Raw genomic sequence first — 27,412 nt, 5'->3', positions numbered from 1 at the left:
AAACAGTGCTACCAAGCGCGACCGGCGCGGCGTCTCAATACGGATCCGTCTTGGGCTGTACATGTGAAGTAATGGTTATTGGTGCTGGACTTGGGATGGGACACTCAGTCGGCCGTAGCCGATTGATGTGTGGTTTCCATATCAATGATGGTACTCGGACGCTATCTTACCGATTCTTCTAGGAACGAAAACAACAGTCCAGTTTCGATGTCCGGGGCGATAGTCCCTCAAAGCACACAATTTCCATACCGGGACGTTGGTTTCCCTCCTGCCGGTGAGTGAAAACACGTAAATATTGACAGGATAGCGTCGCGGGCAAGTTTGATAACCTTTGCTGGGGATCGACCGTCCGGTGACTGTGGATTAGGGGTTGCTCTATAATTCTGCAGGAACGTATCTAAGACTTCTGCTGTGGTCCTTCCCCCCTCTGCTTTTGTCAACGCGCGTTTGAAGGTCTCTACGAACCACTCGGCTTGACCGTTAGATTGGGGATGGAATGGTGCAGAAGTAACATGTGTGATGCCGTGTCTTTGACAGAATTCATCAAACTGATGGGATATGAACAGAGCACCATTGTCAGATACAATAGTTTCCGGGCTATCGAATGACAACCAATACCGCAGTTCAGTCATGGTTGTTATCGGGCCGCTTACTAGATGCACCGACAACGATGAGAAAGCTAGTTGGTCCAGCAAAATCCACATGAATGCGAGACCATGGTTTTTCTGGATGTGGCCAACTGGATTGGTGGTACTCCACTGCCTTCTGTACTACGTGGTCATTTTTGGAGGCACCGCATACCGTGTCAAAAGTCACGAGTAGATGGTTCATGGTCTCCAATACCACAGCCAAGGACTTCCGGTCCGACGGCAACGGTCGCTTTCGACCATGGTTCTGATTGATCTCGTCTGCCTCTTAACCTCCGGCTAGCTTTTCGCTTCGGTCACTGGCTTTCCACGTCGACTGCTTTTTATAGGGACACAATAGCACAAAATGACATTTGTCGCATTGCCGACATGCCGACGGAGACTTTGTTTCGTTCGAATTTGCCACCACGGGAGGTTGCCTCGAAGTCGTCTTGACAACACTGAAAGCAGGGTTGGATACTGGTTTCTCCAACATGTCTTTGTCGTGTTTAAAAATCAAGAGGCGTTGGCACTCATTAGTAGTGAACTGCAGCGTTATCTCTGAAGTCTGTTCAATCATGTTTAATAGCCTCGTTCCGATATCACTGTCTGAATGCGAATGAAGGCCCCATATGAAAGTAAGACACTTGAACTGGTCTTCCTTCATTGTGGACAACTTGAATTGTTCGCACTCAAGATCGGCTTTATCGGTGTAAGTGATATGGTCTTCGGATTACTTTTTCGATAGTCTCATACACTGGTAGCGAATAGTAAACAAAGATGAATGCTCGGCGAAAATTGTTGAGTTGCTGTATGGTTTTGTCAGAACCGAGATCTCGCGTGTCTTTTGACAGGATGAAGTTGGATACCGTGTGCCCTCCGTTGTACCCAACTCTCTGAGCAATAAGCGCACTCTCCAGGCATCATCTTTGTGCTTCAGTTCGATTTTGAAAAATATCTTCATAACGTCTGAAACACGAATCGAAGGTGAGCGACACCAGGGTCATAATGGAACTCCGTGATGCTGTTGGCAATCGAGACGACTGAAGTTGCATCTGGAGAGGAATTTGGTGGTTGAATTTCGAGTGGCTGAGTCAAGGTTTCCAACGAACACGATTGCGCCACTCCAAACCGATTTCGCAGTTGCGTCAGAATTTTATTCAACGCTTCATCAGTTATTGTCATGGTTCAGACGTCACCAATCTGTTACATCTGACTGCCCTCCTCGCTCCAGTGCATATTGCAGGAAAAGACCCGCCGACAAAGTACACAGTGGCCGTATTGTAAACAAGCGAGCAAGTGCAAAAAGTAAAACGGCCATATATTCAGGGGACATTGTCTGTCCTTGATCCAAGACTGCCTTGCGCTATATTTTGAAGCGTACTGTGTGAACTTGGCCCAAGAGTGTTTGATCGGCGTTAAGTGGACGTTGAGGATCTCAGTAGGTTTCGGTTATTCTGGGATAATCTTCGGGGATCTGACCATCATGACAGTTTGAGACTGCGTTTGTACGAATCCCGATGTGAAAACTTTGAATTCAGCTCATGCGATGGAAGAAAATTCAACAAACAAACACCTCGTGTGTGTGATCGGATCAACAGCCGTGACCACGGGAATGTGAACGTATCTTATTGTGTTCATGTTACCTATTCACTTAGATGTAGCGGGATTGTCTAAGCCACCAAAGCACTTGGACTTTAACTCCATATCGTGTTCTCGTTATTGCCAGCGCTCATTAGCTGAAAGTGAAGCCCTATGCTTCATAATTGATAAACGCGACAGTCATATTTTGACTGAGCGACGAAGGTCACCTACCCACCTACAACCATTGCTGTCTCTTGCGTGGTAGAAATGAGAGAAAACAAAACAGCGGTTTTTTAAAAACCATCAGGTAAATTATCTGATGGGCTAGGATGAGGCGGTCAAGTCTTATCACCCCTTAATCACTAGAGAAGGGCTAGTGTCGCCGTCGTTGATAAGATCTGCCGGAGGTAAACTGAGTCGAACTCTCTCCGAAAAAACAGTATTCGTTATTTGTAAGAAGGGAAATATATTATGGCGACGGAAAACGACAACCTAAAGATATGACCACAAGAAAAAACGTCGAAGTTGCAGCATAAAGAGTGGACAACTTCACAGACACTTGGGAATAATTTCATTTCAACAAGCGAGCGAGGATGTCCGAAGGACTGATGCTTTCGATCATCGATGATTAAGGAATGTCCTAGAAGTAAGGTGGATCGATAGGATTCCCAACGCGAAAGTTCAGCTTTCTTATTCTGGAATTTGAAAACTCGCCGTTCAGCAGCGCCGACTGCATTGGTTCGAATATATCCACTATAAACTGGAAAATAGTGCAAAAGATCCTTGACGCAACCCTCTGCAGACGTTGGTGATACTACACTTGAAAGGAGCTGAAAACATCGTCCAAAAGGGCCGAATCCGACTCTGAATACCTCAGATTCTGATCGATCTATTGTGTTCGTCAAATGAAAGAAGACTTGCCGATCGCGTGGCGGGACAACGACGATACGGCCGAAGTAAACCGAACAATAGGGAGGACAATACAGTATCATATGAAGCACCAAAAAAGCAGACTGCGGTCATCTAATCCAACTGTGATCACTTTCTAGGTCACAGCTGTCCGAAAAGGTGGGGAAACACACCTGTAAACCCAACAGCAAACTGTGAAACAACAGAAAGAAATAAGCAGTATCGAAGAAGTCAAAAACATCCGTCATTTTTTCCGCAGACACAATGATCCACGTCTTAATTTTGTTGAGTAAAACTGTTTCGCGGAAAAATGCAACAATCGACTCATAAGGATGATAAATATGGCAAGGGGATGGTTAAGCATCGTCGAATCAACTTTGGTCAGGCACTGCAAATCGCTAAGTTCCAAAAAACGCCACTTCGAAGCGATGTCACTGGAGAATGTCTCAACAACCACAGTAATTGGTACCATCTACCGAATAGAACCACCTTCCAGTAGAAACCAAAATCGTTCATCTGTAGCATCCTTTCGGTGCCTAGCTGCCATCGCACCCGAAGGAAGCATGAGGGCTGGGATACTGCCAGGTCCCCCAAGCCTAGACAGGAGGAGTCGAGAGGCAGAGGTCGGGTTCGAACCATGGACCTTTCGATCAGCAAATTCGCGCTCTAACCACTTGGACTATCTCGCCCCCTGGACCAAATACCCCTTTATCCCAAGATGGTTTCAGTCGGGTGACTAAAATGCAATAATCCTAGCCTTAATATCTCTTACGCTGAAGCCCAATGCAATTTAGTTCAATTTATCAGCTAGAAACCATGTGCCATAGACACGTTGGTTCCAGCTGCTACAGTTTCGATCAACGGAAAGCGGGAAAGTGGAATACAGAACCAACCCTTGGAGGGGAATGCATGTTCAGTTTGTTCGGAAATCGGATGGCTACGCATTGAAGGCGATAACTTTCATGCACGAGCGCCACTGACTGCGCGATCGGTCCATTTCCGTTATTGGCGATTTGATTCCCGGGATCCCCATCCAGGGAGGCGGCAGTTACCCACCCTACTAAGTTTACTGGTTAGTGTTTTCGTAATTCGTTATGAGGTCATACACTGCCCACTTCTCGGTCACTTCCACTCAGCACAAGACTGGAAGAGAAGAACTCTGTAAGGCAGAGAGTATTCTGGCATGAGGAGTACATGTTCCAACCAGCGCAACCTACGGAGCGTGAGTAATTCATATAACGCGGGAGAGTTCCTTCTTCCTAGGACCGTCTGGCGTACCTCAGCAGTACTAATCCGATGTTCCCACCAGACCTGACCAATGCTTCAGAGGCGCCGATGGTCAAACACTGACAACATCTTCCGTATGTCCTATGCACGTAGGGTCAACGTTTCTGATCCATAAGGCAGTATGGATCTCACCACCACAGTGTAAAGTCTTTCCTTGACAGACAAGCTCACGTCACGTCGGCGCAGAAGCTGCCCTGGCTTTTCCTATTCGAGAAATAATCTCATCTCCAGCCAGTCCACCGAAACTTATACAGCTGCCTAGGTAAACAAATTTATCTACCACGTCGATTGGCTCACCTGCGAGCATGAGGTGTGGGTTTGATCCCACCCAGTCTTCTAGCAGGTGTGACGCGCATGCCAAACCGTGCTGCAGAGTTATTTAGGTTATTTAAAATAGTTTGCATTTGGGAAGGATCTAAAACAAGGAGAACAATATCGTCTCCATACTCGATGTCTGTAAGGGAACGTCCCGGAAGCATTTCGACCCCCGAGGTTTCAGAGGTAGGCACAGAAATTTCGAGCGCTATATCAATAACAAAGCTGAAGAAGAAAGGGGATAGCGTTGTCTTACACCACTGGACGTGGTGAACTCAGGCGAAAGCTCTTCGTATACTGGTACGCGCCCACAGGAGTCAGCATACAGTGCCCTCATCAGGGAGAAATTCGGAAGGGACACCTTTGATAACCAGACACTGCCAAAATTGCTGACGATCGACAGAATCAAAAGCAACGTTAAGATCCAGAAAAATGACCAACGTGAGACGCCTGAAGGAGTGGCACCGTTCAACAATTTGTCTCAAGGCGAAGATATGGTGGATGCATTCTCGCCGAAGCCCTCCCACACATGTTGGGTTGCCGGACCCAAGCAACTGAAACGATGCGCCTAGAACTACAGACACGGTTAGAAATACATCCAGACTTCGAATTTGTGATGTGATCTTTCACCTGTATGTTTTACACGAGTCTCCTGATGAAAGAGCTCACGTTTACCTACACTCTCACCCTCGTATGAACGTACAAAAGCGATCATAAGGTTGCATATAATAATAATCGAAAGACTAGGGTTATTTGTACTTCCTAATACAACCGACCAAATTTGCTGTTTCTTTTTTTGAGGTTGTTACCATAGTGCAGTACAGAATCCGGAAAAAGATGCTAGATGGTCAATTCCAAAATCCGTGGCCCGATTCTGCAGAACCCCAATCTACTAATTTTCAAGTTCGAACAAGGGTGATGGTAGAACCAGTTTGGGCGTAGAGAAGAACAGGTGACATCGATTCTCTGTAAAATGTTCAACATGGAGGTCATGAATGGCAAGCAACCCTGAAAGATGCACATTAGAACTACCCAAAAACAGTTAAGGCTTATTTGAAAATAAGGAAAGAGCACTGAATTGGAGGCTTACCAGGTCCTTACTGAACACCAAAAGATTTCTTGCAGCCAGATCGCGATGGACCAGACCAAGCTCTTCCAAATAGGCCATTCCACGGGCGACCTGGACAGCGAACCGATGCAACACTGGAACTGGGAAACTGGGTCGGAGTTCCGGTTCACGCAGGCACTCGAGCAAAGAACGCAGTGGGGCTAATTCGGTGACCTGGAAGGTGTACACAGTCAAAGGAACGTATTTGGGTAGGAAGGATGGCTATTGATAAAGTTTGTCGGGCTAAAACTGCTACTAGCAATGTTGTGGAATGTAGGTGGTTCGGGTGCGCAGCCTGGTTGTTGGTCTGTTCGTCGAGCTTGGCAGTTGGACTGCAAACGTTTCATCACCAATCGAGGTGACATCGTCAGTGCAGGGTTGAGTGGGTCCGTTCCAGAGTAGTGCTACAATTTGTGCCGAGGAAGGTCACAGGAGCACAACTGACTAAGACGGGTCAGTTCCGTTATATAATGCCAAGACCAATCGATACTTGAATGATTCAACAACTATGCTAGACTCAGAAGGCCACACACGATCCATCTTGATGCAACACTAAGTATGGGGAGGATGAAAGCCCTCAGAAAGTCCTCTTTAGGGTGCATGCTGGTACCTTAATGTGGTGTCTAGGGTTCGAATGGATCTTACACGGTGCTTGAACGACAAACCGTACGTACGGGGAATCGGCGAATTCGCATATCAAGATGGCACTCATCTGAATTTCTCGTTTATGACATTATCCAGCTGGATGCGCCGTACGGAAATGGAAAGTTCTATCGAGCGTCGGAATTCGATTTTGAGGAGTAGAGATTCCCAAACTATCCACAACAATTCATGCAGCAACAAGATATCCATAAAGAAATTCAAGGTTACTCTGAACTAAGTAGTTGGCGTGTAGTTTTCAACACGAATAGTCACAATTCCCTGGACGTGCAAAGAGGATTTTGAACCACACAGGTTGTACTATAATCTCTAGAACTAAGAGACATGATTTCGGTTGTATAGGACCTAGCGACATTAGTTTGGCCCCTGAGGGGTTCGAGCGTCCCCAGCTATGAGGTCACAGAGCAGGAGATGTCGGGTCACGGTTTTCTTCACTGCCTGCACCTCAGGTAACCTGATGTGAGTACAATACAAACTACGGTAAGATTGAGTGCGTTCACTTTGATTACAAAAGCCGTGGAAACAACACAGAGGGATGGGAGGAGGTGTCCAGGAAGGTGACACCATCCAAAATGAGGGAGTATACCATTCGTGCGATATGAGAGGGAGAACGTTTACAGTACAAAGATCAATGGTTTAAGGGGACATCAGAACTTCATCAGCTTCTCTCAGTGATGTATCGAAACGCAGGTAGAAATATTAAAATCGCCATTACCAAGGCATGAATGACAAAATTTCATGAAATTTGGTCGTTTTCACCACTGGACTGTCACATTCTTGTCAGAAAACTGAGCTTATCCGATCAAATCCAAAACATGCACCTTTTTCCACTCAATCGGTACATGGTGATGACCCATTAGTGGGTCTTTTGTCGCTTTACCAACTTATCATGTCCGGAAACGGATACAGTTGGTTTGGCCCAAACGTTCCCTACAAATTCAATTAGTGGAGCATCGGTGTTGAATACTGATGCTGTGTCGATAATGGAGTTGGATATAGTATCGATTATTTACTTGATTTATTAGTGAGTAGGTTCATGTGCGTATACAGACAGGTTCGTGCTCTGGACTTCAAACTCATATTGTTCCTGTAGGTGGTGAACACCTGTATTCGCCTGACGGTCAAACGAGCGTACACCTAAAACGAGACTGCTTATGTCACATACGATGCCGACTGCTAGTGGGTGACGAAAATGAAATAGAACCAACAGGACTAAACTGAGGAGACATTACGATTGTTCGGTTTCTCGTTGGTGAGTGTGCCAGTTCGACCAAGTGGCACCAGAAGATTGACGGGTGTGCAACGCGCTACACGCTGTTGATTAATCGTAAGAGTCTCGGAGTGTGAAATCTGAAAATGTGAACTAAGTCCTGATTGAAGCACTCGATGATTCAGCGACCACGTTCATCTAGGATTTGTTACGAGATGGCTCAGTGGTTAGAGCGCGAATTTACTGACCAGAATGTCCATGGTCCGAACCCGACCTCTGCCTCTTGACTCCCCCTGTCTAGGCTTGGGCAACCTAGCAGTGTCCCAGCCCTTGTGCTTCGTTCCGGTGCCAGTAAGGCACCGAAAGGGTGCTCAGCTGAATGGACTCCCCCTGTCTAGGCTTGGGCAACCTAGCAGTGTCCCAGCCCTTGTGCTTCGTTCCGGTGCCAGTAAGGCACCGAAAGGGTGCTACAGCTGAATGACACTTGATTGTTAAGAGTTCTGTGGAGCAGATAAAGCCGAGTGTTCTTTGCACTCGACATCTATTGCAGCACATTACACAAGCTTTTTTGGTGCCTACAAAGACCTTGAATTCTCAACTGCCTCTGTTGTCTAATATAAAACAAAGTGAAGTGAACGGATCTTCGTGTCTTCCGGACTCGAGCCCACAAGATCCTACTTGAACGTGGCCGGAAACCCTGGGGGATATGGCACGGCAACCGATCCCATTGATACGCATGCTGTCATTTCCAAGCCAATCTACCTAACTAAAGTTAGTCTGTCATTGTGCTTTCGTGAAGGACGATGAGTCAATCCCGCTGACAACGTCCTTTGTCAACACGATCCCTAGATATGTTGATTTTAGTGTTGTAAAAAGATGTAGGCACCGAGTCTTGACAATTTTTCCTAAGGACATAGGGTTCTTCGCCGTAAGTTATTGCACCCTCCTCCTCTTTTTCATCATCATTGTATGGCAGTTGAGCGCCAGAATGCACTACTGGCTGTACTGCTGTCAATGAGGGTGATGATCATGATGATAATGATGACTGGCACCAAGCAACCGGAAGTCAATCAGTTTGGCGCATTCCTCCGTCAGATTTGACCTGAATGTGGCTTACAGAAGAGCATTGACACCTACATTCTAACGCTCGGCAGCCCACGCTTGACGGACATGGACTGCAAAGTATCAATATTTCAAACACACACGATCGTGATTCTCCGAGCGGCACCCAAAAGTCGAACGGAAGTGGTCCGACTTTATGCCTTGAGCCCACGATAAGACCTCAGCCTCGATGTCGAAATGCTGAAGTACGGTTTGCTGGCGCATGCGATGGGGTGAGGGGCTGTGCATAAAAAAACTAAGTTTCTCCGTTGGACTATTGTTTGTTTTGACTGAAATCAGATAACCAACGTCCTCGAACTGCAGGTATCATCCGGCCGTTACTTTGAGTGATTTTAGGGGTACGAAAGAAGCCTGGAGACCATAACTGACGGTGTAAACTTTAAACTCACGCTTCGACTCAAATTTGGGGTGATGTGGTCCTTGGATTTTCTTAAATCCATTGCACTTTGTGGTCAATCTCTGAAGTTCAGCGCAAAAGGAGCTTGTGACAGAAAGAGGAGTTATCAGTGTTGAGTACATCCAATGTTTAATGCTAACAAGACTAGCAAGCACACAAGCCTTTCGACAAATCTGAGAAACACTGCGTGCCTCACCACAAAGCGCACAACACCACCGAACTCATTTTACGTAAACTTAAGCAACTTTCCAACATCGAAAGTTCTTTTGAAGCTCTGGAAGACGGTGGAGTATCCATTACCGTCTCTGAAGGGCTATCGGTGATGTCTTACGGCGAACTCCAATGCCCTTGTAAAGACTATCTTTTCTGATAGCGTCATCTACCCGTGACGGTCTCGTATCTTTTTGAACCCTACACGTTAGTTATTTCATATCTGTGTACTTGTGCTCAACACGGAGTGAGTTCTTCTCCCCAACTCTGAAAGACACTCACCAATCGTTGTTTGTTATCACCCACATCCACTACTTTGATCTGTTCGTGGTCCTAGGTTCCGACAGGTATGAAAAACCCGTGTTTCATCTTTATAAAACGACTTAGAAGTCCACCAGATAGATTCGTTAGTCAAAACTCATGGGTTAAACTAAACACCAAGTCCCACAGATCACAGATCAGTGTGATTCTGAAACCAAACCTGTGCACTCGGAAACAAATACTTGTCCGGTAGGGTTTGTATGAACAAATGACGGACCACCATGCTCATTCCCTACCCCCATTTCACTCCTATCACTATCCCTGATCCGAATCCACTGTGACAAGACTCACTTTGTTAGTCTCCCCCAGCCAAGAAAAATCGCTGCATGTACCTAGTATTGAATTTCTTTTCACAACTTGCATTGGGTTTCACACCGAACAACCGTTACGTTGACAGTTTTCTCCATTTCATCTAGAACGTGTGGTGATAGTACCCGGATGAATAGGATGTCACAAAATAACACGGACTCATGCAATCTGCCGAAATGTTCTTCCCGCATGCTTCACGTATGTCACCGGGAATCCGCAGTAAATTATTCGGCTCGATCGATTAGAAAACGTCTTCGAACGAGAATTCATCGTTTCGGAAGAGTCTCCGGAACAATCGTCAGATTTATTGTTGGGTGACGTTCCGTTTTTGACACAAAATCTTTATCCAACCAAGTGATCAGTTTACGCAGTTCGTCGAGACTTAGAGCAAAGAGAACCAAGGCTAGAAGATGACCAAATGATCAATTTCTAACCTCAAACAAAATTAGACCAACACCCGGTGTGATTTCGGTTCACACAATTGCAATGGATTCGCTGGCTGGTGTGATAACGTAAACAGTGGCTCCTTTATTCAAGTCTCTATTATCTTCGTACATTATTGTCCCGAACGTTATTCCTTAGTCACTGTAATTTGAATACACTGATATTGCGCTCGACCCCCAGGCTTCATACATCTCACGCTCGCACGAATCTGTGGACCGGGCTAAATGTAGTCATAGGTTGTTCTCAAGACTACCCCTGACCACTTAATGATCAAAGGTTCGGGGAAGTAGGATTTTCCTTCATTCAACGGAGGCAATCTAGTGATCGTCCCAGTAATTTTTCGCTTCCCACTGTCACTTAGGCTTGCATTCAGAGGCACCCGTCGGCGAGGCAATCGAGGTAACGATCACAAGTAACCTTGAATTGTTTGTTCACGTTTAATCCTTTCTCACCGAAGCCCAGCACTGAGGCTGGGGATACACTATGTACCTCGCATCCTTATCTTCATGTCTGTCAACGCGCAATGCTTGTATAACAAGAGTCTATGGTTCTTAGTTGGGTCAAATTTACATGGTGTATGCCCACTTCATATTTTCTGGTTACCAATGCATCACTACGCCAGAAATCACCGTTCGGGTGCACAAGACGTGTATTCACTCCACAATAGTCAGAAAGGACTGAAACCATACTACTTATTTGTCTGCTATTTGGACGAATGTTACCAGCTCAGATAGCGTAGATGGTCGTTGCTTTGTTCGCTGAGCAGGGCAATTTGAGTGCAAACGTTTCACCACCAATCGAAATGACACCATCAGTACGCCATTAAGGACCGTTGAATAGAGTTGCACGTGCGTTGATGCAAGTGCTGCTAACCGGGGCTGAACTTCGATCACGATTGGTTACTTGGCCAAGGTCACGTGGCTATCGACCAATCAGGACATGGAGTACCAGATCAATCAACGGAACCGCCCGACCGAAAAACCAATCGTGAACAAAGATCAGCCTCGGATTGCAGTACGTATATTGACAAAAATCCAAGCCTACTCAACGCACAACCACCGACCCTACTCTCCACAACGCGAGCGAACAGCGTGCTGATGGTGTCACCTTGACTGGCGGTGAAAAGTTTGCAATCAAATTAGCCAACTCAGCGAACAAACCAACGACTACTTGGTGGTCTACCATTCGGTTAAATCGATATGAAATAAAATTTCAAAGATGTTCCAACGCATCGTGTTACCATTGGTCCAAGGGTTGGTGGGTTTAACAGACCTCGCGAAACAGAGCCTACATGGCGATCTACGATTTTGGTGTTTCTTGAAATAAGTTACGATCGACTACCGACTAGTCGGTTTTTCTGCCCAGATGTTTTCCACAACACCGTTTGCCTCACATGCTTGCGAACCCCGTACGATCCTTAGGTTCGAACGGCTCCTGGCGTGCGAGAGGGCATCTTCATCTCTCCAAGAACTTCGACTCAGCAGTTCCTGGCAAAGATGTCCAGCCCCATTTCCATTCGAATTCATCACTGATGAATCAGTGTAAGAGAAGCTGCACGAACTTCGAGATCCCTGGTTCTATTCAACTCGTCTCCGAAGAGAACTACGTATGAACAGATGACATCGTTCCCTTTGCTTCAGATGAACAGGGTAGGTCATTGCTAACTAGCTAACGGTCTTACTATGCTTCCCTATGGTGCAGGATTTCAACATACAGGAGTTATATTGTTTCGGAGTGAATCTCCGGACATGACCCACGCGACTCAAGAGGAAAAACTGAGTACTGGGGTTCGTGTTACTTATTTCAGCGGTTCGACCACTTCGCATGGAAGTGAATCTGATGAAGGCGCTACACACACTTTCAGTGCCTAACTGCCATGCCACCAAAAGGAAGCACGAGGGCTGGGATGCTGCCAAGTTGTTCAAGCCGAGACAGGAAAAGTCGAAAGGAAGAGGTCGGCCATCTCACCTGCACAAATTTCCAACACCCGAATAATGTTGGCTCATTAGTGCCATATGTGGCATATGAAGACATATCACCGGGCATAAAATAATGCCAAACAGCGGGCTATACGATTGTCTATACCGAATGGAACCTATTAGTTGATTGGTACCTGATAATCGTAGCCGTTTGGGAATTCGTCAAATTTGTTACAGGATAGGTGTTCTGCTGCGTACCGTGTGGTTCAGGTATGGAAAACATACAGCACTATAAACCGCGGCGACTGAGTCATGCTCCACTATTCAAACCCATCGTCTATCGTCGGAACAACGCAAACCAAAAGGTGGCGTAGCAAGTACGGCCCACCTTCAACGGTAGGGTCTTTGTGGTGCTCCCTGAGTCTTACTGCAAATGGTGGCTGCTGACAAATGGGAGTGGTTTCCGTGCAGTTCCTCGAGACTCTGTGTTTGCAGATGTACGTAGCCCAGAGGGTTTGGGGTAAGTCAGCGTGAGAGCTCTGCCTTGCTCACCTTGTTCTTCCTAATTGAGGGTTTTTCAGACGTGGTTTTACGGCGGCGCAGTGTTAATCTCATCAGTGATGCCACCGTATACGATAATGACGGATGGATGGATGGATGGATGGGACTAAACAGCCGTGAAAGACCGTGATGAGAACATGAATCTTGGCCGTGAAATTGCGGCATCTCGGATAGTAGGAAGGCATTTTACATAGAATGTGAGGTATATTTGCTATTTCATAATCCTGAAGATAAAAAATAGAGGATTTCGTACAAGGGAACTCACAATTTTGACGACGTCCGGTTCCACACTGATCCCATAGAGGCGAACGATATCCGGATGGTTGAGTCGGTGCATTACGCCAACTTCGTTGAGGAATTCATCCGTGTTGTTGGTCAAACGATGCGTTTCCACAATTTTGACGGCTACCTGGACAACACCTCCAAACTCAGGACGCCATACTCCCTGTTTGAGTGTGGCAACGAGATTTCAACGGGGGGAGGAGTGAGACGGTGACGGGTGACAGTTTATGAGGAATGTTGAGAAAACGAAAGGAACAAATGAAACCATGTTCTCGAAATACATTCACTTGTCGTTCAGCTGTAACACCCTTCCGGTGCCTAGCTGCCATGCAACCAGAAAAAAGCACAAGGGCTGAGATACTGCCAGGTGGCCCAAGCCTAGACAGCGGAAGTCGAGAGGCAGAGGTCGGGTTCGAACCACGGACCTTCTGACCAGTAAATTCACACTCCAACCACTTGGGCCATCTTACCCCCAATTTGGTTCTAACGGGAGACTCAACAGAATCCCAGCTGAATCTCCCGTTTATGTCATTCTTCTGAACTGAATTTGCTGCACAAAATGCACTTAATGATATACGAGATAGCACAGTACCTGTTCCTCAAGGAAACCACTCGTAAGGTCCAAGAGTTTTCAGCAACCTTATGAGTAGTTCCATCCAAGAAACTAAGTTTCCTCTGTAAACTATTAAGATGTCATATTTGTTGATCTGGATACGATTTGTCTTCCATAAAATAAGACACCTGATGCTCCAAAAAGATAAACCGTATGTCCGATAGTTGTGACGCCAATCTGCGTACGGATAACAAAAGAAGGATTTACACCGCATGTTTGATTAGCTTGGCTAGTAGACAGATATTGTAAGGGTGAATCATCACATTTACAAGCAGAGGAAGTTGTTCACCTTTGTGGCAGAATTCTGCTACCACCAGAAGAGCAGCTGGTGGGGAAATCAATGAAACTACGGAGCGTCAGTATGACTGAAGTAGGCCCGAGTCAAACCGTCGGGGAATTCACATGAAATTTGCTATGGGATAGCCCAGAGAGCGTTCTCTAGGCTTCGGCTATGTTGGCCAAAAGGAACTGGGCGTTGCTTGTGAATTAGACAGCGCAAGTGGGAAAATCGTTTTGCTAGTGACCTCAGACGAAAAAAAATCATGTTCGTGAGGTGATAAACGAATAGGGATACTACACGCATTCGTTGTAGAGAAAATTCCATTGATTTTTCGCCGAGTAGTATTGCACAACGAATCACCTGAAAGTAACTTTGCCCCTATGGACTTTTCGCGAGGTAGTCGCTATGTCATGAAGTGAGTTTTTTACTACGTCATACACGGTTCGTAGAATAAAGGTAGATAAACCGACCAAAACACTCGCTAGATAAGGTGCGGACAATCAGGTGAACAGTCAAGGTGTCTTCCACAGAAATATGCTATTTTTGTCTTGAGATCATAAAAAGAGTTCAGTCCGACTGTGGAACATGACACCTTGGGGTAAGGGTGACTAGAAGAACACGAGAGAGTGGAACGATTGGAAGTTTGCAACGTCAGCTAAGGAACACTCGTTGTGGTAGTAACGATGAAAGAACGATTGAATACATGAGAAAGAACATGGACCCTGATGTTGAATGTTCGTCTAGTTTTTCTGTTGATGGATTTTTTATCGATCAATCGATGACGGCTTTTTCGGGCAGACAAGTAAGCAGACTGGGTGAATGAGGAAGAACCACGTAACTAACGCTCGTGCATGCAATTCTTACGTGCAACGGTATGAAGACAGGCATGGTTCAAAACAAGAACGTTTGCCGGCCAAAGGGGAACAGAGAATTAACATGTGCGGGCCCTTGATGAAGATACATATATGGACCTGTGGGCACTAGAGTTCTTCGAAAAATGCTATGTCCATAGAAATGAGGAGAAGATATGATTATAAGGTAGTGAAGTATCGACGTTCTCATCTAGTGCTGCTGTCAGTGATGATGATGATCTTATGAGGAAAAACGAAGCACATACGTCCTCAGTTGCTGACAATAAGACAGCAAGGCGGAGAGGGTCGTACGACCAATGGAGTAAAAAATCTCTCAGCTGTAACACCCTTCCGGTTCCTAGCTGCCATGCTACCCGAAGGAAGCACGAGATCTGGGATACTGCTAGGTCGCCCAAGCCTAGCAGAGGAAGTCGAGAGGCAGAGGTCGGGTTCGAACACGGACCTTCCGGTCAGTAACTTCGCGCTCTAACCACTTTGGCCATCTTGCCCGAATGGAGTGGGAACATGTAGTCATGTTGTGTCAGCATCCGAGGAGAATAGAGAAAGACGGTGTGGGAAATTAAGGGATGAAGAAGGGGTCTAGGGTTCGTGCGGTGTTTTTATCTCCACCTCGAATGAAAAGTCACAAGTTGGTGAGAACAATTGGTAGCGGAAGATTACTGTGAGGTACAATCAAGTTCCCAAGCCTAGACAGTAGTCCGGGTTGGGTTCGAACCACGAAATTTCCGGTCAGTGAGTTCGTGCATTAACCACTGAGCAATCACAAAGCTAGGGAACGAATTGTTTGAACCGAGTAGGGACACTAGACCTTATGCAATTACTAACCACTAAATGCAGATAACGGAAACGTGTTATCATCGACCAAAAAAGCCCAATACTGATGAAGACAACACCCGTTTTGTGAAGTGTAAGAGCACGAAGCTGCTTGGAAGGTCCGTCCGAATTCGCAGCGGAAAGAGGACACTTTAATTGCTATGCTTGGATGCATTGGACAGTCAAAGATGCGTGGTGTGTCCTTTTGTCTGTCTGTTTTCCACGACTCTACACTCATAGCACTTTTCACTGGAGGGTAACATGTGTGTGACTGAAGACTTCAGAATCTTTTTTACGAAGTTGAAAAAACCTGTCAACTTTTACGGCGAATTCTCTCTACGAACGCTGGAGGGTCTCCAAAACCCTGGTGTTCAGATAACCTGCGAAAACCTTGTCGATCTGAAGTACGCAGACGATCTGGTTCTCATCTTCGAAGAGAAGACGCAGGTGTTTTTGGATGACGACACTTGTTCGGCACCCACAAAGTGTAAGGTCATGCTCGTGGACGTGCAGTCACTGAACACGCCACTTACAATCCAGGGAAAGATACTGGAAGTTGTGGAGCATTTTACATATCTTGGAAGTTGTATTAGTTCTGATTGTGGTGTGATAAATGAGGTCAATGCACGAGTCTGCAAGGCGCGGGTCGCTAAGTTGAGACGATGTCTCGAATATCGTAGCGACTGAAACATGAGGCGGCCTGGTGCAGCACATTCAGTTGCCTGAGAACATCATAAACGAGAGATTCAGCTGGGTTCCAGGTAAGTCTCTCGAAAAAACCAAATTAGTTTGCAAATGAGTGTATATTCGCTAATTTCGTGCAATTTGGCTTCAAATACAACATAAGGTTGACGGAAACCCGGGGACTGCGCCTACCTCATGAGCCCCAAAAAGAGCGAAATCGGTCGTGGGCTGTCGACGGATTTTCAGCAACCTTATGAATAGTACATTACAGTTTTACTGTTGATCACTGTCGAGCCAGTCTTCCAGAGCACACCTTCAGGTCAAAAACGAAATATCCAGCGTGTTCTATAAAGCTTGTAATGGGCTTCCTAGGCAAGTCTATTTCATTTTAATTTGCGATTGTGATAAAGTGATAAACCTGAATTGGGCTGCGTAAGGTCATTTTACAATTGCACTTCGAGGCGATGATTCTAGTAAGTTCAGGGCAGCATTCAGCTGTAATACCATTTCGCTTTGTCATGGCTTCGAAGCTAACACGTTGCCGGTTCAATGCTGACTTGGGAATGCAGGCCTTTACAAACTAAAGATTGTTCAAGTCGAATGTTTTGTCAACAGTACTTCTGAAAAATAACGCATTCTGCATCAATTCAGCGAGTGTCAATCGCGAGCCTGCTCAACGAGTTCTTCTGAGAATCAACAAGTCAACTAAAACAACACAATCAAAAACGGATATCGACCAATCGGAAATTCCGTCGGGTGATGAAATTCACTGTCACTGGTGGGGATTAATCACAGTGTCGTCCCCCATCGTCATACAGAGGCATCCCTCCACAGGATAAACTTGCAACAAGGTAGGTAAAGTGAGTGTTGATTACGTTGCAGCCATGAGCGACAGACAGCCTCAAAACCAAATTTAATTTAATTTTTGGGAGAACAGCTGTCATGCCACCCGAAGGAAGCCAGATTGCTCAAACTCAATGAGCAGTAGCCGAAAAGTCATGCTTGGATTAGGACCGGTCACTGGCCTCCAGTCTACACCACTAAACTATCTGACGCTCGTGAGATTTATCTGAAAAGGCTACTGGCTTTGTCAATAAATTTAAACATTTGTTTCACCGAAACAGTTACAGATTTTCACGAAAGGTCTGATAACTATCATCTAACGGGGCTGAAGTCTGGTCCGAGGTTTTTGATTGTGGACGGTTCTCAGGGTCACCGAGTTTTGTTGGGATTGATCTGTCATAGAAGCTGCATAAGCATTCGGTAAAAAATGCTCCCCGAAACATAGATTACACGAATAGAACGGTTTGAGATGGGATGAAAAGACTCAAACAAGACAGGGTGCGCTGAAACCTACTGAACTGAGAATAGCAAAAGAATTTTGTCGCCGTAAAAACAGGGGTGTGTTTTTACCTGAAAAACTTTCCCGAATTCCCCTTCACCCAGGTTTGCACCAATTTCCAGCTGTCTCGCAGGAATTATACGATACAATGTGCCACCACCGACCACGCTTTCCCCAACTCGCACATTCGTCCTGGAACTGTCCCAGTTACGGCCCTCTTCATATGTAGGGGTATGATCCACCGATGTAAACCGCACGGTTGGGGTGACAGCATCCGGACCGAGTATTTTATCAACTGTACGCGAGACCGAAACGGATCTGGTTGCACCGGTCGATCGTGAAAGGCGCTATATAGCAAGCGACATAGTTCAAAATGCATTCATCAATAGTGAAGGTTAGAAAAAAGTCTTCGAAAACACCAATAATAACAAGTAGTTTGACGGATATCCATTTCGTTATGCGTGCAACACCGGATCGGTCTTGGGCTGGTAAGATTCTGCCGAATAGTCAACTGTCGTAGGAAGGGGCGTCGTTCTGAATGAATCCAGCCACCTCCACCCACCCCGGTACGGACACCACCTGATCAGAGAACAAACCTGCTTGATTCCCGTCCATCAAAAACACCGTAAGTGTACTGGTATCCATTGTTTTGTCAACCGATAATCAGCGAATTAAGTGGTGTGGAACGTACAGTAAAATCAACCACAGCTCGAATCAGTTTGCCAAATACAGGCTACGCGCCAAGTGCATCGATCATAGCTGTTACAGTTTCCGCACCAGGAGGAAGCGCAACGACGGGGAAGCAGTCAGGTTGAACAGACTCAGTTTGCTCGTGGATATCTATGCACTAAAGGTGAGCGCTAAATGCTGTTAACCCCGTGGTTCCGACCGCCTGTAGTGTGGCTATTAGCATGAACAACATGGGACAAAGTGATGGTGAGAACTCGTGCTTACCTAACATTTAGCCAGAGAGGAATAAAATCTGAGTAAATTATAAAAACGGTGTGGAAACACATTGTAAGAATCTCAATTCCATGAACGTGGGAGACCAGACGAAGTTAGCGAGATTGACCGAGCTAGTTTTTGTCACAGAGTCACCCGCCATGGATACGGCAGTTGTCAGCGCGACTGGTTTTAGTTTTGGGGCTCATACGCTATTACCACCTTGGAACAATTGACAGCCTATACATGCCTGGACAAGAGTGGCTCAATAGGATATTCAGCGCTGCGCAATACAAAGTATGTTCAACAAACACAACCGTTAAGTGATAGTACCTCGTCTGTCAAGCTATCTAGAAACCCATTTGAGTCGATCCAGTATCCTGGAGCAATGCTTTCCAAACATCGAGGGTCTTGATCCGGGAAGGGCTACCAAACTCAACTATAATTCACTACCCTTTAAAAGCCAAAACCAAGATATGCCATATCCTAACAGCTGGCTAACACAAATGGTAATGACTGACAACTGGCATGCAACAGAACAGTGTCAACCTCAACGAAGAGCATGTCTACACGCTGAAAAACGTCTTCACAATATGTCGATGGGAATTCTACCTTTCGAAGCTTCCCCATTGTGGTCTGCGGGCATTCCCGTTTGAAAAATTTGCGGAGGCGACGTTGCTCTGGTCGGCTAAAACCCAGCTCTGTCAGATCCGAGTCATCCACGTATTTGATCTGTTCCACTGACCGGATCTATTTGCATTGGAACATAAAAAAAACAAAAAGCAGTGTAAGCCGAGATCAGAGCTACACCGAAAAAAAGACAGTGAGAAGGTGCACAAAACATGGTGCGCTGTGGGCTAAAGGAATGCTGAAAGACATCCAATAGATTCTTCAGTAGTGTACTTCGCGGGTGATATAAGCATTGTCCGGAGAAAGTGTTATTCGACCGGCTAAAGACAAACCGAATAACTAATAGACTCCCCGGGACTCCCTATAGACGACCGGATGTAACAAAGAGCGTTGGTTCAACAACATGGATAGACCTTGGTTACCAGCCCAGAATATACGACAGCCTACAGCTGGAAGACAGAGTGAACCAGATTGGCAAAAAAACCTGTCCCTCAGGCAACCAGCTAGTCTATCAACTATGAAACATGTACTAAGAGTGCATTGGTTTCAGCCGCTACAGATTTGATCACCGGAAAATGAGAGAGTGTGGGAAGTACAGCCAAGCATTGGAGGCGATGATATGTTCCGTTAACTCACGTGCTGTTTATTGGTTCACATACGGCTGCGATGGTCAATACAACGAAGGACCGAACAGTATCTATATCTAAGACCACAAGATCACCTCCTAAGTCAAAGAATCAGAACATTAGCAGCCGCTAATCGAAAGTAGCAAGCGGTTAACCATTCTCATCCGTGGCAAGGAGGCGATCGACACAAGACGTGGATTTGAGTGGACATCAACTCATTGCCCCTGACATTGCTTATGAAGACATTCACAACCTACCTTCAGATGAGTGGTGAGTGCCGTATAGTAGTGCTCTAACTCCGCTTCCTTCAGGAACTCAAAAAGGCCTTTTTCACCACATGCCGACGGCCGCTGTGTCCCTAAATCGATGAAATTGGACGTTTGACCACGACCGAACGTACAGCCCAGGGGCATGATTGACTGAGATCTATCCCATATGCCACCACCGACCAAATCTCCAGTGACTGTGGTTGTCAAACTGAGGGAGTCAGATCCAGCGTCAGCCTGTGAGACGGAAAATAACGAGGCCGGGTGTGTTTCAATAGTTTGATAGCTCTGTTCCGAAGGGGTTGGAGAGAGACGTCGCTGACCACTCCCTACACAAGAACGACTGAGAGTAAGAGACTCCCGTGCCTGTGGGACTGACAACATGACCAGGAATGTTCAAGGCACAGCGCCTCAGAGGAGCCTGAAGTGAGAGGATAAAGTGTCAGAGATAAAACTGAATCAAACGGTCTGCAACACTGAACAAAAAATGCACTATCAGGTTTATTTGTGGGGAGAACGATACAGATTATGCCCTTAGTTTCAAGCGTACCACGTCAAGAAACGTACCAGCCCTGTTAGGATTCGAAAGAAGTGTTAAGTCCCAGCAGCGAAGGGGGGGGGCGAGAGGACTAAATGTTGTCGGCAATTCAAGCAGAAAGTTCCGTTAGACTATGGAGAAATGATACCCATCTGAACACAAAACTGCAGTTAATGATCCAGTAGCAGAATCATGGCTATCAGTGCCATAAAAGTACCACACTTGATCAGGCCGGTGTCCGGCAGGCAACCACTTCCATACGATTCACTTAGCAACGTCCGGAGAAGCATCTTTTATGGCCAATCCCGAGGATAAAGAGAATAAGGGAATGAGAGCCGTACGTTGAAGGCGATGGAACAATCTGAACAGCTATCATTATCATCATCAACAACAACAGCAACAACATCAGTGTTGACACTGACTGTTCATTGCCATATAACCACAAAGTTCATCAAATTATATTTAAAACCTTGGAGTGAAAAGAAAAGAAGAGTGGGTGAGGGAGGGGATCTGGTGCTGGCCTATCGCAAGCATTCTGAGGTGCCTACACTTCCAAGCGCTCAATCAGACAATCTGAAAAGAAACTGACAGCAGGAAGGCCACCAAAATCAATCAGCCACCGTTTCTTGCAATGCCTGAAGCCAAGCGCAAACGAGTTACTGGGATGCCATCCTGAAAAACGTACAACACCGACATCACCCAAACTCTTCGCAGTCTCTTTAACACCCTTCTGCCAAGCCATTCGTTGTCCACCTCGCAGTTTACACCATTCTGAAGGAGGCAGAAGAAAAAACTCATCTCGGAAGACGGTGTCTCGGCATGCGTAGAACACAATCGAGCCATCGTAGTCGGTAGTGCTGGATGCTTTCCGCGATTGAAGTTCAGCTGTAGTACCCTTTCTGCGCCCAACTACCATGTTACTAGAAGGAAGCACAACGTCTGGGATACTGTCAGGTTGCCCGAGCATAGACAGGGGAAGTCGAGAGGCAGGGGTCGGGTTTGAACCACATAAATTTCGGTCAGTAAATTCGCGCTCTAACCGTCGAACCATCCGCGATTGAAGTATCTGCTGCATAATCAAATACATGTTTTCTGATCACCTTGTTACGAATCCGTTGATGCCAAATAAAACCAGCAAAGCTCCTGAGGCATAGATGGTCAGTTAATACAGATGTTTTCTGACAAAATTCATCCATTGGTGAAAAAGCAAAATATTTCCGCTTCCGGAGAATGCCCGAACAGCATTTGAGAACCTTAAACACGAACTAGAAAATGCGATGGTGGTTACTGTCGACTACAATATCCCTCTCGTTGTTAAAACTGATGCGTCCGACATCGCTATTGGTGCATCCCTGAGCCAGGGTAGCCGGCCGGTCGCCTTCTTCTCCAGAACCTTGACTGCAAGCGAGAAAAATCATTCTGCTGTTGAAAAGGAAGCACATGCTATAGTCGAAACGATCCACAAATGGCGCCACTATATCCTCGGGAGACATTTTAAATTGACTACGGATCCACGTTCGGTCGCCTTTATGTATGGGAACCAACGGAAAAGTAAAATAAAGAACGACACGATTGAACGGTGGAAAATCGAGTTGGCAGGGTACAACTACGACGTCGTCTATAGACTTGGAGCAGATAACCGCGTTGCTGATACCCTATCTCGTAACCTTTGTGCCAACATTGCTGGGACGGAAAAACTTGAAGAGCTTCACAACATATTATGCCATCCCGGGGTCACGAGATTTGCACATTTTGTTCGTTCTAAGAACCTTCCTTTTTCAGTCAGCGATATCCGACGTGTGGTGTCCAACTGTTCCACATGCTCCGAGCTCAAACCAAAATTTTGTGACACCTTTCGTGGCCAGCTTATCAAAGCCACACAACCGTTCGAACGCCTTAGTATCGACTTTAAAGGCCCACTTCCCTCAAACACTCGTAATAAGTACCTCTTAACAATCGTTGACGAGTATTCTCGATTCCCTTTTGCTTATCCCTGCGCCGATACGTCCTCTTCCACTGTAATTCGTTGTTTGAGTCAACTGTTTTCACTGTTTGGTATGCCTGCTTATATTCACTCAGATCGCGGTTCTGCATTCATTTCAACTGAACTCAAACAATTTTCGTTCGATAAGGGCGTTGCCAGTAGTCACACCGCTGCATACAATCCACAATGTAATGGTCAGGTTAAACGACTTAATGGTACCCTTTGGAAGACCATCTGCCTGGCTCTAAAATCGCGCGGCTTGCCTGTCACACATTGGGAGGCTGTCCTCCTTGATGCTCTTCACTGTATCAGATCCCTGTTATGTACTAGTATCAACTGTACCCCACACGAACGTTTTATGCCGTTCACACGACGATCAGCCAACGGTGCCTCCCTACCTACCTGGCTTACTGTCCCTGGGCCAATCCTTTTAAAACGCAATGATCGAGTCTCTAAATATGACCCTCTGGTAGAGGAAGTGGAACTCGTCTCTTGTAATCCACAGTACGCCCACATAGTTCGTCCAGATGGCAAACACGAAACCGTATCCTTGCGCCGCTTGGCTCCCAAAGGCAACGACATGACATCCGACACAGAACAGGAAACAATACATATCGCCGAACAAGGGGAGCGTCACACAAAACCATCGGTCCACCGTGATTGCTCAGAAACTGAACTCTTGCCTATTAACGATGCCTCACCATCCCATTCTAGTGCAGATCCAGGAAATCACTTGGAGGTTCTTATCCGACAACAGCGCACTTACCCATATAATCTAGGCAACAGAGAGGCGTAAACGACTCCATGTAACTATTACAGCCCTTTATTTTTTTTACATTCTTTCTCCGCAAAGTACACACTAATTCCAAGGCGGGGAGAATGTCACGACTATATAACCCATACCTTTTCATAACCCATTAACTCGTGATTCTCACTCCATTTTCAGTTCATGTACTACAGTTATTAGACGATTAAAGCGTACATTACGTCTTTCTATTCTGTCTCCTTTCTAATCCCGTCCTGGAACTACTCAACTCTCGCAACAGTGCAACGGTCAAGTTGAGCGTCTCAACGGTACCCTCTGGAAAACAATAAACTTAGCGTTGAAATATCAATCTCCCGCCTTCCCGTTGGGAATCGGTACTCCCTGATGCTCTACACAGCCTCCAATCATTGTTATGTACGGTCACTAACTGTACTCCACACGAACGTTTGCTCCAATACGCATGTCGCTCAACATTTGGAATATCGCTGCCATCTTGGCTGACCACTACTGGTCCAGTTCTGCTGCAACGAGGTGATGGGTCATCCAAGCATCAACCACTAGTAGAAGTTGACCTTCTGAACTGAAACCCACATTACGCACACACTGCTCATCGAGACAGAAGAGTCAAAACCGTGTCCCTTCGCCGTCTAGCCCCAGCGGTTCAGGATACAACTGACAACGTTCTCAATCTGTCTGACTCCAGATACGACTGAAACAACTGGACATCAGCCCGATAACTCTCAAGCATCTGAATCTTCTTTGGTACCTTCCTCCGAATACCAACCGGGTTATCCTGAAAATCTAGAACAACAGCGACGCATTCATCCTTACAGTTTGAAGAACAGAGAAGCCTGATTCAGTACATCACCCCTGTCTACGTCAGCTCATATGTGCCCATTCAAACACTGTCGGGGTGAATGTCATGATTTTTGTGTGCTTATTCTTGTACTTGCCATATGTACTCGTACTGAACTTTTGTATGCACATTCCAGCTCATGTAGGCTGGTTCGTAGCAAGTAAAACATTGCTTGTCCTCGAAAACCTGGACTCTGATCTAACTCGTCCTCGGACACATTCTAAACGTCTCAGTCCGTGAGGGAACGCGTCATCGCTAAAGGCAGGTAAAGAAGGTTCAAGTAGTATGGCAGTTACGATGTTGAAAAGATAGGGCGACGGGGGAGTCCTTGCCTAACATAACTGAATCTGGTGTACTAAGGAGACGATTCGCTGTAGACATACGCGCCCATGGTAGGAAGCATACAAAGACCTCACAATGGTCAAGAATATGGAGACCCTTCATCTCCAGACAAGGTCAGTTTCTGGCGATTAACGGGGTCTACAGCGAATGTGAGATCGAGATATAGAATACTGTTNTCGGAAAGAGTGGCACAGTCCCTACTATTGCCACAAGGTGAAGATATGATCAATTCAACCTCGGCCAGGGTGAAACCCAGCTTGATTCCCGCGAATCTGACCAACCTTCGTAGGGTAATACCAGGGAATATCTTGGAGCTCCAGCCACCACCACCCCAGTGGTTCTCGCACTTTTATGAGGTGAGAATGTCCGTGGTTCGAATTCATTCCTCATTCCATAAACTTTGGAGCAGGGCCGCTATATTAAACGCGACAGACGCGCAACCCTCCTGCTTCCTTCGGGTGGCATGACAGCTAGGCACCGAAAGGGTATTACAGCTGAACGATAATTTTACTTGGCAAACTTACTACTTAACGCTGAAGGCTCATAGAACGATGCTACACCATTAGTTTAGCTTGCACTTTCCAATGGAACGAAACCTACCGAAAAACTCAGTTTAGAAAGCTAGGGAGAGAGCGAGGATTCTTGTACCGATACGTGAACCCCTGACTACTCTTGATAACGCTTCAGAGTATGATTCGTTCAAACGTGGTCTGTTAACCCACGGTCCTTCACTACCTCAAAGCCTGAACTCACACGTGTTTTTGGCGTTACTTTCTCTAACTGCTTTTGTCATTGTAGAATACATACAGACCATATCAGGATCACTTCGTATTGCATAAAAAACTAGGAGCTTACCGATGACACCAGGATAGTTCTGTGAAAGCCCGGAACTGAGACGAGTAATATTTTCGTCCTCAAAACTGTCGCTAAATGACTCATAGATAAAAAATCGACCCAACGGGGCTGCACCCCAGGTCAAGACTCGGTAGAACGCGCTGCAGGCTTCGTTGCTTAAAAACGCGCGTTGGGTGACCCTGAAAAATATCACTAAATGGACTCAATATCTGGGAGCACCAGAAGAGGGGGCAAGCTCCTAGATTCGAGGATTCGCGGATTGATACGCAGGATCGGGACTTTCACCAAAGTTTTTCGTGTCGGATTTGTTCTTTTCATTCAGCGGCTGCTGTTCAGCTGTATGGTGTTTTGTTCTTACGCTTCTTATGGCCCAACATGAATAAGGACCCAACATCCTGGGCCAAACAGTGCATCGCCTGTCAGCGCAGTAGAGTAACTCGACATACGAACCCACCTAACGGTTCATTTGCAGTCCCTGATCCTCGATACACACAAGTTCATCTTGCTATCGTCGGTCCATTTTCCCCATCGGTCACACACATTCTTACCATGTAATCATATAATCATATCATAATCATATATTTGGAGCAAAAGAAGAATTCTGCGTGCACTCCATCGAGAAGAAAAATGCGAATATCATTCCACGTGCGCCCTTGGTCCGCTGGTGGAATAGCTGACTTTCGGGAACAGAGCGGAGGAGATATCCTCACAGAAGCATGGATCAGATAGATGTTCATCCAAATTAAGTTTGAAAATTTGAACTGTTTCTGACTGAACGATATTTGCCGGTAAACGAATCCAAAATGACACAACGTGGCGAGAGAAACTGTACCCATGAGGCACATTGTCCATGCCTGTGACAGTAGGTTTAAATCGGTGTCCTCTGGTGATGTTGGTTGTTAGAATGTCAAACAAGAACATCAACTACGGAAAATGGGTTAAGCACAAAACACGGAAAACATAGATGAGATCAATCCGGAGACGTCTGTATTCAAGTGTGAACAATTTCAGTTTGCTGCATCTCTCAGAATAAGGAAGACTCCGCAGACTAGGAACCATCTTTGTAACGAGGTGTTGGACACGTTCGAGCTTTCGGGCTTCGGCTTTCGTAAGTGGGGAGAAAGCTGGTGCACCGTATACCAATATAGGCCGGATCATGGTGGGATACAGCTTTAAAACTAACTCTTCCGTCCACATCGAAAAACTTCGCTTCAATGCCCAGAAAATGCGAAGAGACTTTATAGACGTTTTCCCCGTTGGCTAGTATCTGTACTCATTTTGTATGTTTCATCTGAGACGGTAGCCCTTTCGTTTTTGCGGCATTGGGTGAATAACTTTGGCAAACCTTCCTCCGTTGCTACTGATCGCGGTTCGCAGTTTCATCGTAATCTCTTCCGTGGGTTTGCTGAACTGTTCGGTTTCTATCACCGCCGACCACCGGGCGATGGTCAGTAACCGGTTTGTAGATTGGCGTGAAATTCGCTTACTTCCAGGCAGCACCCATTCTCCAGGTCCGTTTGATTGACCTCGTCTGCCCCCAAAGCGCAGAACGCGTTTGTATTTTTGTGATGAACATGACTGATGCTCTATTCATTGCTCTATTAATTATTCTCTTGTTTTAATATTCCATATGCTGTACATATTCGCAATTCGAATATATACGTGCTGGTTGCCACTCTTCGCTGAATTCTGGATTTCTAGTTTGTCGGGTTGTACCGATATACGTACGAAACTTAATT

At 46.0% G+C, this 27,412-nt stretch overlaps 2 protein-coding genes across 2 annotated transcripts in view; one reads left to right on the top strand and one right to left on the bottom strand.

The window, feature by feature from the left end:
- Nucleotides 1-25,846, bottom strand: part of T265_06670 (hypothetical protein) — a gene marked incomplete at both ends in the record, with an annotated part of 81,763 nt that extends 55,917 nt beyond the window's left edge. Inside the window, 6 exons of the mRNA XM_009171995.1 lie at nucleotides 5,812-6,003; nucleotides 13,248-13,427; nucleotides 17,940-18,215; nucleotides 19,423-19,560; nucleotides 20,324-20,753; nucleotides 25,674-25,846. Coding sequence (XP_009170259.1) covers nucleotides 5,812-6,003; nucleotides 13,248-13,427; nucleotides 17,940-18,215; nucleotides 19,423-19,560; nucleotides 20,324-20,716 — 1,179 coding nt within the window. The remainder of the gene's footprint in view (nucleotides 1-5,811; nucleotides 6,004-13,247; nucleotides 13,428-17,939; nucleotides 18,216-19,422; nucleotides 19,561-20,323; nucleotides 20,754-25,673) is intronic.
- T265_06667 (hypothetical protein) overlaps nucleotides 25,040-27,412 on the top strand; it is a gene marked incomplete at both ends in the record, with an annotated part of 14,103 nt that continues 11,730 nt past the window's right edge. Inside the window, one exon of the mRNA XM_009171992.1 lies at nucleotides 25,040-25,174. Within this exon, the coding sequence (XP_009170256.1) occupies nucleotides 25,040-25,174 (135 nt within the window). The remainder of the gene's footprint in view (nucleotides 25,175-27,412) is intronic.

This window comes from Opisthorchis viverrini (assembly GCF_000715545.1).
Source record: "Opisthorchis viverrini unplaced genomic scaffold opera_v5_141, whole genome shotgun sequence".
Taxonomy (NCBI): domain Eukaryota; kingdom Metazoa; phylum Platyhelminthes; class Trematoda; order Opisthorchiida; family Opisthorchiidae; genus Opisthorchis; species Opisthorchis viverrini.
Note: the sequence above shows the minus strand (reverse complement) of the source record. Positions and strands in the feature narration are given on the sequence as shown.